Genomic DNA, 15,838 nt, shown 5'->3' on the forward strand with positions numbered 1-15,838 from the left:
GGCCATTTCTAAAAGTAAAGGAAGAATGAAGAAAAAGGCGGTTCCCTGGTGGACAGAGGAGTGCAGTAAAGTGGTAAAGGAAAGGAATAAAGCTCTCAGGTTGCTAAAAAGAACTCATAATTTTCATAATTTACTTAATTACAAGCAAATGCAGGCAAGGGTAAGGAAATGTATACGCAATGCAAAGAGGCAGAGCTGGCGTACCTTTAGTAATAAAATTGGTAGAACTACACCAGTGGGAGATGTGTGGAACATGATTAAAAGTATGAGAGGAATTAGAAGGGGGTGGCAATATCCAGTACTGAAAGTGGGGGAAAATATAGCAGTAGATGATGGGGGAAAGGCGGAGATGATAGCAAAGGCACTTATTAAGATCCATAGCTCTGAAAATTTAACGGAGAAGGGTAAGAGAGAAAGAACAAAGACCACTGTAGATCACCCTGGAGCGCTTGAAAGGAGAACTGATTTTAATACTACTATGGATGCTCCTTTTACATTGGAGGAAATGAAGAGGGCTATAGGAAAAACAGGACAAACTTCCCCTGGGAAGGATGAAATTTGTTACATTATGTTAAGACAGTTAGGGGTCTTAGCATACGGGAAGTTGTTAGGCTTCTATAATAAAATTTGGGAAGAGGGAAAGTTACCAGAGAGCTGGAAAGAAGCAGTGATAATTCCAATCAGGAAGCCAGGAAAGGATGCATCAAATCCAAGTAACTACAGACCAATAGCATTGACATCGAATATTGGCAAAATAATGGAAAGAATGGTTACAGAGAGGCTGTCATTTTATGTAGAAAGCAGAGGGGTTATTTCACCGAATCAGAGTGGTTTCAGGAGGGGTAGAGGAACAATGGATCCTGTAGTGTGTTTAGAGACTGACATTAGGAAAGCGCAAATTAATAAGGAGTCTGTGATGGCAGTTTTCTTTGATGTAGAGAAGGCGTATGATATGGTTTGGAAGGAGGGGTTGATGATTAAATTAAATAACATAGGAATAGGGGGTAGAGCATATAATTGGATTAAGGGTTTTTTATTTGATAGAAGTATACAGGTTAGAATTGGATCAGTCTTATCAAGGGAGTATAAAATAGAGAATGGTACTCCGCAGGGTAGTATAATTAGTCCAATACTCTTCTTGATAATGATAAATGATGTTTTTTCTCTAGTTCAGGATGATATTGAACGGTCGTTGTTTGCTGATGACGGGGCATTGTGGAAAAGGGGAAGAAATACTAATCACATTATAGGGAAAATACAAGAGGCAGTTAATATGGTTGAAAAGTGGTCATATTCATGGGGGTTCAAATTTTCAGTGGAAAAAACAAGAACAGTAATGTTCACCAGGAAAAGAGGGGTTAATAAACAGATCAAAATGTATGGACAGGTTATAGAACAGGTGAAGGTCTTTAAGTTTTTAGGTATGTGGTTTGATGCTAAATTAACATGGAATGATCATATTGATAAGATAAGTACTAAATGTAAAAAGATTTTGAATGTAATGAGGTGCTTAACAGGGTCAGAATGGGGGGCAAGCAGGTCTGCTATTAGAAATATTTATATAGCTTTGATTAGATCTGTTTTAGAATATGGGTGTATAGCGTATGGGTCAGCAGCAAAAACCTCATTAAAGAAATTGGAGGTGATTCAAACTCAGGCCTTAAGGCTGTGCTGTGGTGCATATAGAACAACCCCTGTGTCTGCTCTCCAGGTAGAGATGGGGGAGATGCCGCTGCACATTAGAAGGAAGCAGCTGAGAGCTAACTACAAACCTTCAAGGGCATAGTGAGGACAGACACCCAACTAAAAAGGTACTGCAGCCATGCTGGGAGAGGGACAGGGCTAAGCAACTGTGTTTTGCATGGACCAGTGAGAAAGTGGCTATGGATTTTGGGGTACATCAGAAATCATTCAGTCCTTCAGTAGCAATTTCAAGAACACCACCTTGGTTATTCCCATCTGTCACAATTGATTTAAGTTTGTTGGAGAAAATCCATACCTTTTCTGGAAATATAGGTGAGTTAGTGGAGAATAGGATCCAAATGCAGTATCAAGCATATGCACCAGTATACACAGACGGGTCAAAAGATCCAGATACAGGGAGTACAGGGTTTGCATTCACTATTCCATCAGTACAAATTTCGGTCAATAGGAGAACATCACATCATTTATCAGTTTACACAGTGGAGTTGTTGGGTATTCTGATAGCACTACAAAGGATAGAGCAGGAAAACGTAGGGAAGTTTCTAATATGTTCAGATTCAAGTTCTGCGTTGGTGTCGTTGCAAGCATGTCATTCCAACAGCAGACAAGATATTGTGCATGAAATATATGAAACATTGATTAGAGTTAAAAGAAGGGGGGTAATAATAGCATTTCTGTGGATTCCAGCTCACAGAGGGATTAAAGGGAATGAAATAGCGGATTCGTTGGCAAAACAGTCATTGAAGCAGGGCAACATAATGGGCATTTCATTTAGCAAATCAGAAATAAGGGATATAATTAAGAGAAACGTTATAAAAGAATGGCAACGTGAATGGGATACAGAAGTGACAGGAAGGCATCTTTATTCAATTCAGGATAAGGTGAACATAAGGAAAATTACTAAAAGGAGTGCTAAAGAGGAGAAAATTTTAACAAGATTGAGGGTAGGGCATACTGGGTTAAACAAGACACTGCATCTAATTAATAAACACCCTACAGGTAGGTGTGGAAGCTGCTTAGACCAAGAGGAGTCAGTCAGGCACGTCATTATGGATTGCAGGGAATACACACAAGTACGGGAAACATTAAAAGGGGAACTAAGGGAAATGGGAATTGGGGAGTTTAGTTTAAAAAGTTTATTTGAAGAGGGGGTAGGGAAATTATTTAAATATTTGAGGGTGACAGGATTGATGGGGAGAATTTAGTTAGAGGGGTAGTTAACTCCGGTTCACACTCCAACATAGTAGGTGGCGGTAATGCGACCTGAAGCTGGTTGCCGTCCGCCAAAAAAAACCCAAAAAGAAGAAGAAGAAGACGTTTCCTGTCCCTCGTGTCATAACATGGTCGCCTTTGAAGAGAGTGAGCAGGCAATGATACCAACCCAGTGAGTTAAAAAAAAAGTGTGTCTTCCTCGGCTCAGCCATGCCTCGCTACGAGTTGGCCCTGATCCTGAAGGCGATGCAGCGGCCGGAGACAGCGGCCGCTCTCCGGCGGACGGTGGAGACTTTGATGGAGCGGGGCGCGGTGGTGAGGAACCTGGAGAACCTTGGAGAGAGACTGCTGCCCTACAAGATCACCAAGCACAACCAGAAGCATCTCCGAGGCTCCTACTTTCTGGTGGATTTCTACTCGGCGCCCGGCGTCCTCACGGGCTTACTGGACCACTTGCACCGCGACGTGGACGTGGTGAGGCCCACGGTGCTGAAGAAGGACGCCGAGGTTTCAGGAGCTAACTGCTGCGGCCCCCAGCAGTGATCCAATGTAAGGAATATAGCTAATCTGTGGTCGAGGACAAGTGCGTCTGTGCTCAACGTGCATCTGTTTAGAAATGAAACCCAGTGCTGCTGTGGGAACAACATGGAACAAGAGTGATGTTTATCCACACCTGTGCTGCGTGCACAAGTCGTGATCGTTACGTCCCCATAGACTAGTATGAAATAAAGCAACAAAAGGAACATTCTATATTCTTCTGCTGAATCAATTAGTTCATAATTATAACATCAAACACAATGGCACACAGCTGAAGATCTCATGGATTTCGGATACAAGTCGTAAAACTGCATTATTCAGTGATGTAGGCTAAAACCAAAAAGATTTTACCACTCATTACATTTGTGAAGCTTTCGCATTCAAGTTCATTAATTTTTTTTTCTTGCTGATTGCATTTAAATGATCGAATAAGGCAAAAAATTAATTCATTGGAGCTCAAACATTTTCTTTGAACTGATCAAAATGAATCGACAAATAGTTTCAGTGCAACCTTTTATTAATAAGAAGTGATTCATAAAGTAGTCGTAATGGACCTCACCGCCAACTAATTTTTATTCCCTAATTGATTCGTGGATATTATCTCAAAGACCTGTACAAAAAATACAGTTTAATTTCCTAGTAATGAAATTAATAGAGCTGTTGGTTAAAATGCTGTAACCAATTAGGAGTTGCAACAACTGAAAACTGCAGAAACCCTTTGTGAAAAGCTGCCCTGAGACTTCTACGAAGAATTGTGCATTAATATTGATTTGAGTTGGCAACTATAAGATATTTAGCAAACAAAGGCGAATACACTTTTATAGATATTTGATGAGGACATGTGAATAATAAAACAATCTTATTGCAATGCCCATTATGCATATTGGTGATTGAGAGACAGAGAGACCAAAACACACAAAGTCAGGCTAAAAGCACATTCCATCACAGGGTCACAGCGGGGTCAACTCATTAGTGCTGAAAAAGAGCTGACATGTCCAAAGATGTTGGCTATTACATTCTAACCCAGCACCTATCCAATTATATCGATATTTTATATAATTATGCAGTAAAGAAATGTCACCATTCTATTAATAAATAATTAATTTCGTTGTTACCTAGTTTGTCCACCTGATGGCACTGTTTAATTTTCAACTGTAACATTGTATTGTCAATAATATTTATATACTATCTATGGTAATACACATTTGTTAAATTTCTTTGATAAAAAGTTAGTGGATTTTCAGCAAAAATGTCAATGGGATGATCCGAATCAGGTTTATTGACAGATATACGTTCAAACGCATTTAAGGAATATGCTATGGTCCTAAAATAAATACATGTATCTGATTCAATAATAAAACATTTTTCCAAGCTCTCAAATACTGTTAATGGTACCATGCTGAATAATTCAGTATCAGCCAGGCTGTTCTTTACAATCCACTTCATATGATTTGGTGATCCGTGTCCTTCACCGAGATCATGCTGTGCTGACAGTGCTGTAACTTAACCCCTATAAAATGATTGTTCCTTTTTGTTTTACAGGGTTCACAGCTCATGTCCCCAAGATGTACAGTCTGACGCTTTCTCCCTCTCTGACCCCTCTTCTCCATAGTCTTTGGCCTGAATTTGGATGTTATTTCATAATAAACTACTTTTTTTCTTCTGAGTTGCACGTTTTCCTTGACTTCTTGTTGAATCATTTTAGACACTTTGCTTCATATGATGTTTAGCAAGCAACAATGGCAGTTTCAATTCTTTATAAAATTCCTGACCCAGATGTGGTAAGCAGTTCTGACATTTTTCAGTGGTTCAGTAATCAGTATACATCCAGACTAAGACACTGTCATCTGAGAAAACTCAAAGTCATCAAAAATTATTGCATTGATTTTTCAAACTTTGGTGAGTTTTCCTCATCGTGTCAAATACAATGCTTTTAAGAGATCAGAATTATCAGTGTTAAAGCCAACAAGAGCCATCTCGGGCTTGTCAATACTTGTCCATTGGCTGGAATGGCAATTATGTTGTGTAGCCTAGTTTCACTTTTACTTTGTATACTTAATCCAAACAAAGTACTTGCATTAAACTGGTCTCTAGGGTCAATTTGAAATACAATTTTTAATTCCTTGGCATTGGCAAGAAATGGGCATTGAATCTGCTTGTTTTTGATAACTGTGTGTAACTATGAGTAGGTTATAATAAACAAAGAACTGTAGAATTTGCCCAATAGTAGGTTTTCCTCCGAACACCACTCGTTGCTAATACGATATGGGGTGAGTTGCCCTAATGTGGGACACTTTTTGCAATTTCAATTTATGTACGATATTAACATATGAAGCCAATACATTTGACCCATATGATACCATTCTGAAATCCCCAAGATGTTGGCTAATTAAAAGAGAATAATAATTCAGATATCATACTCAGAGAAGTAATGGCACGTATATTAGTGGTCCATGTGCAAAATTGCTCAAGAACATGGGTTTGCTCTAATCTGGGACAGTGTGTCGCTCTAATCTGGGACAGTCTGTATTATGCAGAAAAAACAATATCCCCTTAACTAATTCAAATCCAACGTATATGATCATTAACACTCATGGTTTTAGGTACATTACTCAGGTTTGATGGTTTCAATTTGAACAATAGGCTACTTTTCTTGCCCTGGCTTCATATCCCAACTCTGCGCTTTGCCATTATAGCCTGACCTGTAATACATTGCATTGAGTTAACATAGGACATGAGAAAATTACTATTTCCTGCAGGGTTGAGTTAATTTCTATTTGCTTCAGGGATGCTTTCTTTATAAGAGTATTAGACCTGTAAACCTTGAATAAAATTCATATTGCACATTTGATTTTCCTGCATGTGTATTTCCCCAATTTTAAATGACTGTCCCAGATTTGGCAAATCATGCTGTCCCACTTTTGGAAACACCTTTCTGAATGTGGGACAGCTACAGATTGATTGAAGATGAAAAAAACTTAAAACATTTTCCCAATATTATTGCATACTTTGATGCATAATTGTATCATAAACATAATCTGATAACAAATGGTAACATTGTTTTGTTAATGAAAAATGTATAGCCTTAGCATTGAGTTCCTCTCAAACCATATGTCACTGTCCTTCTTCTGGACTTCACATTATTTACTTCCTTTTTGACTGTTTCCCCTCCCTTATCTTTAAAATCAAAATTGTAAATTCATGTGATTTAAATCACAGGGAACCTCTGCTTGAATTTGACAACAATATTATCTATTTACATGTGTTAGAAATAAGAGATAAATGCTCTAGTCTAGACCTTAGGTGTCCCACATTAGGCAGTGTCCCACATTAGGGCAACTCACCCTGCATATGCTGAAATCAAAAATAGCTATATGTTTTTGAAAGACTTAACGTATGATCAAAGCAGACACCAAGGGTATGGTCTCGGCAGAGTCACATGTCTTGTTGAGCGGTCAGCTGACAGTGAGACATCATAAAGGCATCAACAAGCCCCGCCGCCTGCATTGCAGTGTTGACTACAGAGAAACATTCACAAACGAGCCCGGAAAACAGCGGAGTCATGCTTTTTCTCGCTCTCCTCTTCGTCTCTTCGGGTAAGGTCAACACGCCAAGACGGGTGTTTAGTTTCACAGTCGGTGTTACGATTCGGGACAGCTGTTAGTTCACATTAAAGCTAATTTGCCCTCGTAGCTAAGCAAGTGCGTTTCATAACGAAAACACGGAAGCGCCTCGAGATGAGCTAGCTTTCCTAAACATTTAGTAAACGGCTCACGTTCAATCTTTACAAGCAAACATTGACTGAAAGTAGCCTATATATTATTTAACAGCAATAACCACGTGTCCGTCGCTGTTCGATGAGTTTACTAAACCTGTGTTACATCTAAGCTAGCTGTGTGAAGTAACTTTGGCTGTTTGCCTTTGAATGCGTTGTTGGCCTGAGATCGGCTAACATTAGCCTGCAAGCTAGCGCTAGTCGGCTTACCAAATATGACTAAGTTTGCCTATAATAACGCGTAGAATAGCTTTTTAAAACCGTATATATTCTCGTATTAATGTAGGTAAATCGTCATGAAGCTGAACAGCTAGCTAAATATAACTTCGAAATTACTTTTGTGGTCTTTTATCTCGGTACAGGGCCAATGTTTTGTAAGTGAAAGCCCAGTCAGCCCCACCTCCTGTGACCAGCTAATGTACACTATGTGCTGTTTTGTTGACCCCATTTTTTTATTTAACGAGGAAGTAAAATCCAACAAACGACACACACTTATTTCAGCTTCCAGTTGTTATTATTACTGATTTTTATTTTAAATAGTTTTTGTAATGATACCTGTAGTTCCTTCGCTTTCACCTTTGTTCCACCAATAGCCTAGCTACCTAGCCTATTGAAACAAAACTGGGTAACAGGGAACTTTACGAAATATATTGCTTAAAAGCAATGCATAACTTACAGTCACGCCTTTAAAAAAAATACATATTCCGTTTGAAATATGGAAAATCTTTATTTTTTACTTTTTATCAGAGCACCAGCGGTGGTTTCTTGCAGTACACTGACAATTTAGGCTTTTTGAAGTCATGTTTGTGCTCTGTGAATTTAGTGCTTTCCCAGTGCTCACCTCTGGTAAAAAGATAATTTGTACTCTTTGTACTTCCTCATTCCTGCATATACTTTCGACATCCATAAATGGCTGATATCACATGTTTGGGCTTCAATAATATTGTTGAACATGTGAAATGTAAACTTAACTAAGCTCTGGTTGTGAGGTTAAACCTTATATACTATCTATGGGTTAAACTGATGTGTCACTACCATAGATGGTAAATAATAGGTCACTACCTGCCAGTTTCACAAGTCACTTGTTGTCGTCGACAGTCTAATCTAAATCCTATTTAAAGCCTTTTGAGCTTCACTGTGTCATGTGGCGCTGATTCATCCCCATTATGATACATTTTCTGTTTGAGAATTCCATTTACAGGAAGTGAGTCGAATATTGGCCTGTACGGTGCAGTCATTTTAGCTGACATCTTGTAAAACTTGTATTCTTTTTCTACTGGATGGCTTGCTGTTCTTCTGTGGGTTGATGTTAGGAATGTACAACGCAAACTCTCTGTTGCTGTCTGTTGTCTTGTTAGTTTTAAATCGTTCGCTGCAGCCATGTCATGTCATTCTCCTTGGTACAGTCGGTGTACTTAAGAGCAGCTTGTTGTTTTGTCTGACTGCTCATGTGACTCTTGTTGGGGGGGGGGAGAGGGTGTCCGCCTGGCCTGCACTGTAAACACTGTATGATTGACGAGCAGGAGGGGTCTGACGCTGATGTTCACTGGGTGATTTTTAAAGGTTTGCAAGTGCAATCTGCCAATTGCTTGCCGTTATCACTAAAGGCAACTCCTTTCAGTCTGTGTTCTGAGTAAACTTTTTTGTTAAAGTTTTCTTTTATCTTCTCTTTAAAAAGATTTGTTCATCTGAACAGTATTTTAGTCATAATTCCAAATGTAGACTTCAAACGGATGAAGAGATGATCTGTTTTTCTTCCGTTTTCTCTTCCCTCAAGCAGAGTTTAAGAGAACATGAAACGGTGCTACAAACTATTAGGTTCTTTCCCACATCACTTTTTTTCTACTAGAGTAAAATGGAGAACTAGAAACATTCACTTCATGATTTTATGTCATGCATGTCGGCTTATTCAACCATGGCTCTTATGAGATAAAAAATAAATTCCCCCTGTGATGCTTCCTCACCGTATTTTGCACTCTGTTTGGGGTGGTTGGATCTCAAGCCAGATTTAGAGGCAAATGCTAAAATGAGTTAACAATTTGAGCTATTAGAGTTTGTGTGAGTATTTCCCCTTGATAGCTAATTATAAAACGGTTCCTACCATTTCTCTTTGCGCCCTCAAAATGGGGCTCAGTTGTGTTTTTTGTTAAGAGAGACCAAACTGAAATGGCAGATGATTGAATCTGTTTTGAACTAACTCTTGAGTGCACTTCTTCTTTGAAACATCTAATTGAACCTTTCCTGAACTGCAAAAATCTATTTGATTATACATTTGTAACAACTCCCTTCTTTATTGTTATGAGGAAGTATGTTGGCATCAAACTTCCCCCTCGTTAGTTTGCGTTCTGATCTCTGTAAAGGCCAGGACACACCAGTCCGACTACCCGAAAATGGAGACTGCCGATTCAGGGAGCTCCAGTCTTCCCGTCGCGGCCGAAAAAGTGCAAAGAACACACCAAACCGACTGCTGACTTTCCGTACGCTCTGCGCTTGCGCGGGACGTAATGTCTCCATAACAGCAGGCGGCGCTAATCTGTATTGTGGCCCGAAAAAATACGGAAGCCGGAAATGATGGGACGGCTCTCTAGACCATAAACATAGATAGAAATACGTATTTATATTTATGGACCATAAAGAGCACCATTTTTAGCAGAGTGTCGAGCATGGTGTCGAGCAGTCAACAAGGGTTGATGCATGTGAGTACTCGCTGAACGAAACAAACACATTAAAACGATGGCTAACTGTTGTTAGCCGTTTGTGCTACCCGCCTCACTTCCGGGCTTCACTGATTCGCTTGCCCTCCACAAATCAAATTGCTCCAACTGAAAGACTGCGATTTGACGGCACACACCAAACAGATTCGTGTCCCCGCCCCCTCCCGACTCTACGACGGCGATTATCGGGCCGGTGTGTCCTGGCCTTAATATATGCCCCAATGAAAGGTGTGAATGTTGACTGTTTTCTCTACTTTGCAGCTGTTGCCACCCCTCTGCTGGGCACTGAGCAGTGTGCTCGTGGCCCCCCCTACTGGTGTCAGAATGTGAAGACTGCGTCTCTGTGTGGAGCTGTGCCTCACTGCCAACAGAACGTGTGGAACAAACCCCAGATGGTGATGCCCCGACCCCCTCCCCACACACTCCTAAAGAGACCTGTGTCATTCATATCCTTATAACTTTTTCTGAAAATATCATTGGAGTCTAATAGGAGGCGCATGATGCTTCTCTTTGACAATGTTTCACGCACTTCTTATTTGTGCTCTAGATATTCTGTACATGAATGCATTTTTTTAAATTCACGTATCCAACCGTCTTATTTCAGAAATCGGTGCCATGTGACTTGTGTAAAGAGGTGTTGATGGTTGTGGAGCAGATACTGAAGGACAATGCCACTGAGGTAAGATTTGGAAAAAAATCTGTTGACCGTCTGATGACCAATTGAGTTGCCTGCTACTAAACTAACACTGAAACTGAAACACTCCTCTGGAATTCTGATATTATGTCTGTGATTGCAGGCTGAGGTTCTCGGCTACTTGGAGAAGGCCTGCCAGCTCCTTCCTGATAAAGGTTTGACCGCAGAGTGTAAGGAGATAGTGGATAGCTACTACCCCATCCTCATCGGAATCATTAAAGGAGAACTGGTGAGCAACTGTCTTGTTGGTCCTAGTTTTTGCCTATTATCAGTTCAAATGTACATTGAAAAACATGTGTTGGAAGTTTAGGTTGGAGGTTTGTTCATCAGTCAGTTTATCGTTTGGCCTCATCTAAGACTCTTAAGTTAATGATCCGTCTGCCTTTTTGTGTGGAAAACATAAATTAAAAAGGGAAAACAAGTGGCTGTGAGCAAAGTGTGGCGAGCTGAATAAGGCTATTGATGAGGAAGTGAGTCAAAGTCTAAATAGGAACAGACTAGTCATTGTGTAAGCCTAAACCTCGTGACCAGGAGGTTTTTTTTGGTGTCGTTTTGGTTGTCAACTCTCACCTTCTAAAGGAAAGGGAAGCGGACCTTTACAGATCCTCAAATTTATTTTGATTGCGTTTAGCTTTAAAGCCATTGGTTATTATTACTTCTGCTGACAGTTGACATGTACACTAGGCTTTTTGAATATATCACTTTAACTGCCCAGTGCCTGTTACTGATGAATGTTCATTGTATGGCTTTTTTTCCAGGAGGATCCCTCTGTGGTGTGTGGGGCCATGGGGCTGTGTCAGTCTCAGCAGGCAGCCCTGGCTAAGGTTCATGCCCAGGAGCAGCTGGTGTCCAATGAAATCCCTCAGGTTGACCTTTCAATGCCAATGGCTCCTTTCCTCCTCAATGTGCCCCAGCTCCTCTATCCGCAGGAGAGCCTCAAGCAGGAGGCCCACAAACAAGACACTCCAAAGGAGGTACGCTGTTTATTGCCACATGAACGAAAATGCCTTGTTTCCACTGAGCACTTCAGTTAGGTACGGAAAGGAACGGTAACCCTAGATCTGGCTTGCGTTTCTACTGCCGACGGTTCACTTACTTGGTATGCGGGGTATATGCTGGCTGGTTATAGCTGTTCAACGTAACTATCACAACATTCTATCAGCTGGACACAGTGCAGCCCGTCAATAAACTCAAAGAAGAGGAAGAATGCGACACAAAAAAGGGCTGTGCGCAGAGGAGATTACAAGGCGGTTTGTCGAACAGTCAACGGACTGCATTGTGTATCTTCTCCATGCTCTTGGAACCGTTTGTTACCCCAACAATAGGGTGACAAAAATGTGTACTGCACGGTTTGCTTATTTTGGTACCCTTCCCAACTTTTGACAGTGGAAACGCAAAATAATTGAGTGCTGTACCAAACCGAACTGTAACGCTCAGTAGAAACGAGGCTTAATATGTTCTCTACCTGTTATAAATGTCTTCATATGGCCCTGAATATCTCCATCCCTGTAGGAAAGCGATGAGGTGTGCCAGGACTGCATCAAGTTCCTGACTGACGCTCAAGCACAAGCCAAGGCCAACTCCACATTTGTTGACTCCATCATTGAGAACATTGAGAACCAGTGTGACCTGCTGGGCCCAGGCTTGTCTGCAATGGTAGGAGCCGCACACCAGTGGAGGAGCTTTGATTTTAAATACTCATTTTTACACAACTTTCCCCCCTAAAAAGGTTGTATATTTACTCCCCCCCTCTTTTATTGCAGTGCAAGACGTATGTCGACCAGTATGGCTCCCTTGTTGTTGAGCAGCTCATGTCCATGGTGAGTTTTCTACTCCCCCCCACTTCATGTGCTTCAATAATTTCCAAAAGCTTTAGGAAAATGCATAGTTTGTCAAGTCTTAATGATTTTGATCAGCAAAACTATTGTCTGTGATCCTTGCTGTGTTGGTTGTGCTTAGCCCATATCCAGTCTTTCAGCACCACCTGGCCCCGCTGACTTCAATTTAATCACACCTTTTTAAAATTGCTTTCTTTTTGATTTATTCTAATTTCTGTTTTTATTTTTCGCGTGTTGTCTTTTTCCTTTCCCTCCCCCACTCCATTCATGTTGTCTTGCTCTGTTTTTCTCCTGCTCTGGGTTTTGTGTGCTGCTCCCCAGGAACAGGTAGGTCTCTTTGTATTCAGCCTGTAGCCTCTTAACCCTTAGCTTGTGCTTCTTGTGTTGTCCCCTGCTAGCGCTACTCACCTCACACTGTAGAGACCCTTGGCCTTGTGTCTGAATTGTGCGATATAAATAAACTTGCCTTGCCTTGTGAATGATAGTAATCGTATTATGAGCAGGACTACTCTTACTTAACCCTGAACACACTGCTTGTTTTGGCTAATGACTTGACACGGAAATGCCCGTTGGAACATTACATTTAAGGGCCACATTAAGATTATCTCCTGCTTCTGGACATCAGATAGTATAGTTATGTCCTATTTAGAATATGCTTGGGTTTTTTGACTTGGTTTGCACAAAAAAGTAAACGGACAGATGTGCAGCTGCTCTTAACTAACATTAAAAAGAAAAGCAGCATCTGTAATGTGCGGTTGTTAGTTTAACGCTGGTTGATCTTGTTGGATGCCACAGCACCATCATTAAACCTCAATAAACAACATCATAAACCGGTATGGGTTACTGTATGCTTGGTATAGTTAAAGGATATATGCATTTTTTTTTGTACCATTATAAACTTTGGTAGGCTATAATGCATGGGTGGTAATGGTATGGAGAGTACAAATGCATGGCTTAATAGCATGCAGAGTGTCAGGCTTTTTTTATTTATTTTTTGGTTCTTTGACTGTGTATCCTTAAGTCGTTTTTTGTTGTCCTCAGCCACCTAAGGACATCTGTGTCCACGCTGGCTTCTGCACCGCTACAAAGAAGTCCATTCCCATGATGAAGCTGTTTGCTGCCAAAACACTATCTGCCGCAAAGACTGTACCTGCTCTCAAGCTTGTCCCTGCCACCAAGATTGAGGCCGCCACTGACAAGTCTGCTCAGGTAAGACAAAGTGGGAATCTGACTGCTCACTCATTAGTAAAAGATATATGTTTTTAAACTGTCAGCACAGCTTTGCACACGATACCTTTTCTCTTTGTGTTTCAGCCCATGGTCCGTGTCCGTGATTCACCAACCTGTGCCATCTGTGAGTTTGTGATGAAACAGTTGGAGACTATGCTGGAGGATGAGAAAACAGAGGTGGGATTTGTGCTTCTATATATCCAATATCACCATTAAAAAATCTATAGAACTGCCGTCAACGTAAAGTTAGTCAAGCTAATCCCTCTGTTTTTTTCTTTCTTAGGAGGAGGTGATTCAAGCTGTGGAGAAGGTGTGCACATACCTGCCCTCCTCTCTGTCTGCCCAGTGTAAGGACCTGATTGAGACCTACGGCCAGGCCATCATTGAGCTGCTGGTGCAGCAGGCTGACCCCAAGGCTGTGTGCGCAGTGTTGGCACTCTGCAATGGTGCTCACCGCACGTATGTCCGTAAGTTCCCACCCTTCAAAGCCCACTGGATGCCCACGTTAACTTTTTCCATCACGTTAACTTTTTAACACCGGTGAATTCTGCTCCATTATTTTCCAGCTGTGATCGACCAGACTCGCTATAAGGCTGGTGGATACTGCCAGGTGTGCAAGATGGCCGTCTCATACATCGATGGTATTCTGGAGAAGAATGCCACAGAGGCACAGATCGAAGAGGCGGTGAGGAAAGTGTGCAGCTTCCTGCCAGACTCTCTGCAGACAGAGGTGAGTAGTTCCATCTTCTTCCCTTGTGTTACTTTGATCATTTATCCCCATGTGGCAGCATTGACTTAAACCCCTGTATGTCTGTCAACAGTGTGACCAGCTGGTGGAACAGTACGAGCCCATGCTTATCAGTCTGCTGCTCCAGGCGCTCGACCCAGACTTTGTGTGCATGGTAAAGAGAAAACTTAACTCTGTCAACATTGTTTTTTGTTTTGTTTATAATTATTCACTTCTACAGGAAACTTTTGAATAATTAAAATCGTTCTTGTCATTATGGCTCATGTCAACCGTTTTTTGGGTCATAAATAGTTGAAAATGGACATTTTGCTAGCATTAGAGACAGTTTTGCATCTGACCTGTATGTGTGTCTGTGTTACAGAAAGTAGGAGCCTGCCCTGAAGCTTTGCGAAAGCTGCTGGGAGGTGAGCAGTGCAGCTGGGGACCTGCATTCTGGTGCAAGAACGTGGAGACAGCAACTCGGTGCAATGTGAGTAGTTTGATCATATGTTGACACCCAAACATGTGTCCCCAGGGTAGGATTTCTGAGCCTGCTATAGGGATATGAAGTATCCGTACGCCCAATGCTGCCCAACAGATGATTCCATTTTACTTATGTTGCTTATCACAACTGATTCTATAAAACGGATTGTGTGAACGAGTCGGTTGCTAGATTCCTGTCTAACCTCTTGTTTGTGTTTTTTAGGCTGTGGCTCACTGCAAACGCCATGTGTGGGTATAGAGGAAGAGGAAGATCAGCACACAGACCTGTAGGGAAATAAATGAAAATATTCTAGTGCTGCTTTCCACTTTTAATTATTGTCCTGTTCTCTCTTTTTTATGGACTTACATGACGGCAATTTGTGTTTAAATTAACTTTGATATTTGAATGATGTCATGGTGGAAAGGGACTGGACATTTGTATGGGCGGGTGGGAGGGAGGACTGAGATTGTGGCCTGCAGCTCAGGCCGTTACTGTTTCACTGAGGGGAAAAAGTCCCAAAGCTTCATTTTGTTTTGGCTTAGCCCATTTGCAGCATTTGGGTTGCACTCGCATGTATCATTTGCTGGTTGTGGTGTTTGTTAGAAAGAATTAAAGTTCCACAGGTTGCATAATGTTGACACACCATCTGATGATTCAACCCCCCCCCCCCCCCTTCTCCCTAATGGAACTGATTGCTAACGTGGGAGATGGTTCAGTGTGTCAAGAATGTCTGGAATTACTTTTACAAGTCTGTCTGACCCTTAAACAAATGTATTTTTTGTAGAACTGAAAATGAGTGTTTTTGTTTTAAGGAGTGTACCTTGCATTCACCTCCCATTGATTGCACTCTTCCCACTGTTTTGTTAAATCACTGCATTTCTAATATAAAGAAAAGATCAAATTGGTTTGTCTGCTTCATACCC

General features: G+C 41.2%; 2 protein-coding genes across 2 annotated transcripts; both read left to right on the forward strand.

The window, feature by feature from the left end:
• Positions 1 to 3,027: 3,027 nt before the first annotated feature.
• mrps6 (mitochondrial ribosomal protein S6) lies at positions 3,028 to 5,119 on the forward strand. The gene is made up of 2 exons (XM_080036402.1): positions 3,028 to 3,465; positions 4,996 to 5,119. The coding sequence occupies exon 1, from the start codon at positions 3,127 to 3,129 to the stop codon at positions 3,457 to 3,459; it is 333 nt and encodes a 110-aa protein (XP_079892528.1). The 5' UTR covers positions 3,028 to 3,126; the 3' UTR covers positions 3,460 to 3,465; positions 4,996 to 5,119.
• Positions 5,120 to 6,911: 1,792 nt separating this feature from the next.
• On the forward strand, positions 6,912 to 15,820 carry psap (prosaposin). Its single transcript, XM_080037396.1, has 14 exons — positions 6,912 to 7,049; positions 10,204 to 10,337; positions 10,547 to 10,621; positions 10,740 to 10,865; positions 11,395 to 11,610; positions 12,149 to 12,292; positions 12,400 to 12,456; positions 13,516 to 13,683; positions 13,789 to 13,881; positions 13,988 to 14,171; positions 14,271 to 14,434; positions 14,526 to 14,606; positions 14,814 to 14,921; positions 15,138 to 15,820. The coding sequence occupies exons 1-14, from the start codon at positions 7,016 to 7,018 to the stop codon at positions 15,171 to 15,173; spliced, it is 1,620 nt and encodes a 539-aa protein (XP_079893522.1). The 5' UTR covers positions 6,912 to 7,015; the 3' UTR covers positions 15,174 to 15,820.
• The last annotated feature ends 18 nt before the right edge of the window (positions 15,821 to 15,838 follow it).

This window comes from Ammodytes marinus (genome assembly GCF_949987685.1).
Source record: "Ammodytes marinus genome assembly, chromosome: 11".
Taxonomy (NCBI): domain Eukaryota; kingdom Metazoa; phylum Chordata; class Actinopteri; order Uranoscopiformes; family Ammodytidae; genus Ammodytes; species Ammodytes marinus.

What these genes read in the sequence shown, in the direction of transcription:
- mrps6 (XM_080036402.1), top strand. Translation starts at nt 3,127, where the DNA reads ATGCCTCGCTACGAGTTGGCCCTGATCCTGAAGGCGATGCAGCGGCCG.
- psap (XM_080037396.1), top strand. Translation starts at nt 7,016, where the DNA reads ATGCTTTTTCTCGCTCTCCTCTTCGTCTCTTCGG. An exon ending in TGCTCACCGCACGTATGTCC is followed by an intron (nt 14,172 to 14,270) that starts GTAAGTTCCCAC and finishes ATTATTTTCCAG; the next exon opens with CTGTGATCGACCAGACTCGC. An exon ending in AGACAGCAACTCGGTGCAAT is followed by an intron (nt 14,922 to 15,137) that starts GTGAGTAGTTTG and finishes TGTGTTTTTTAG; the next exon opens with GCTGTGGCTCACTGCAAACG.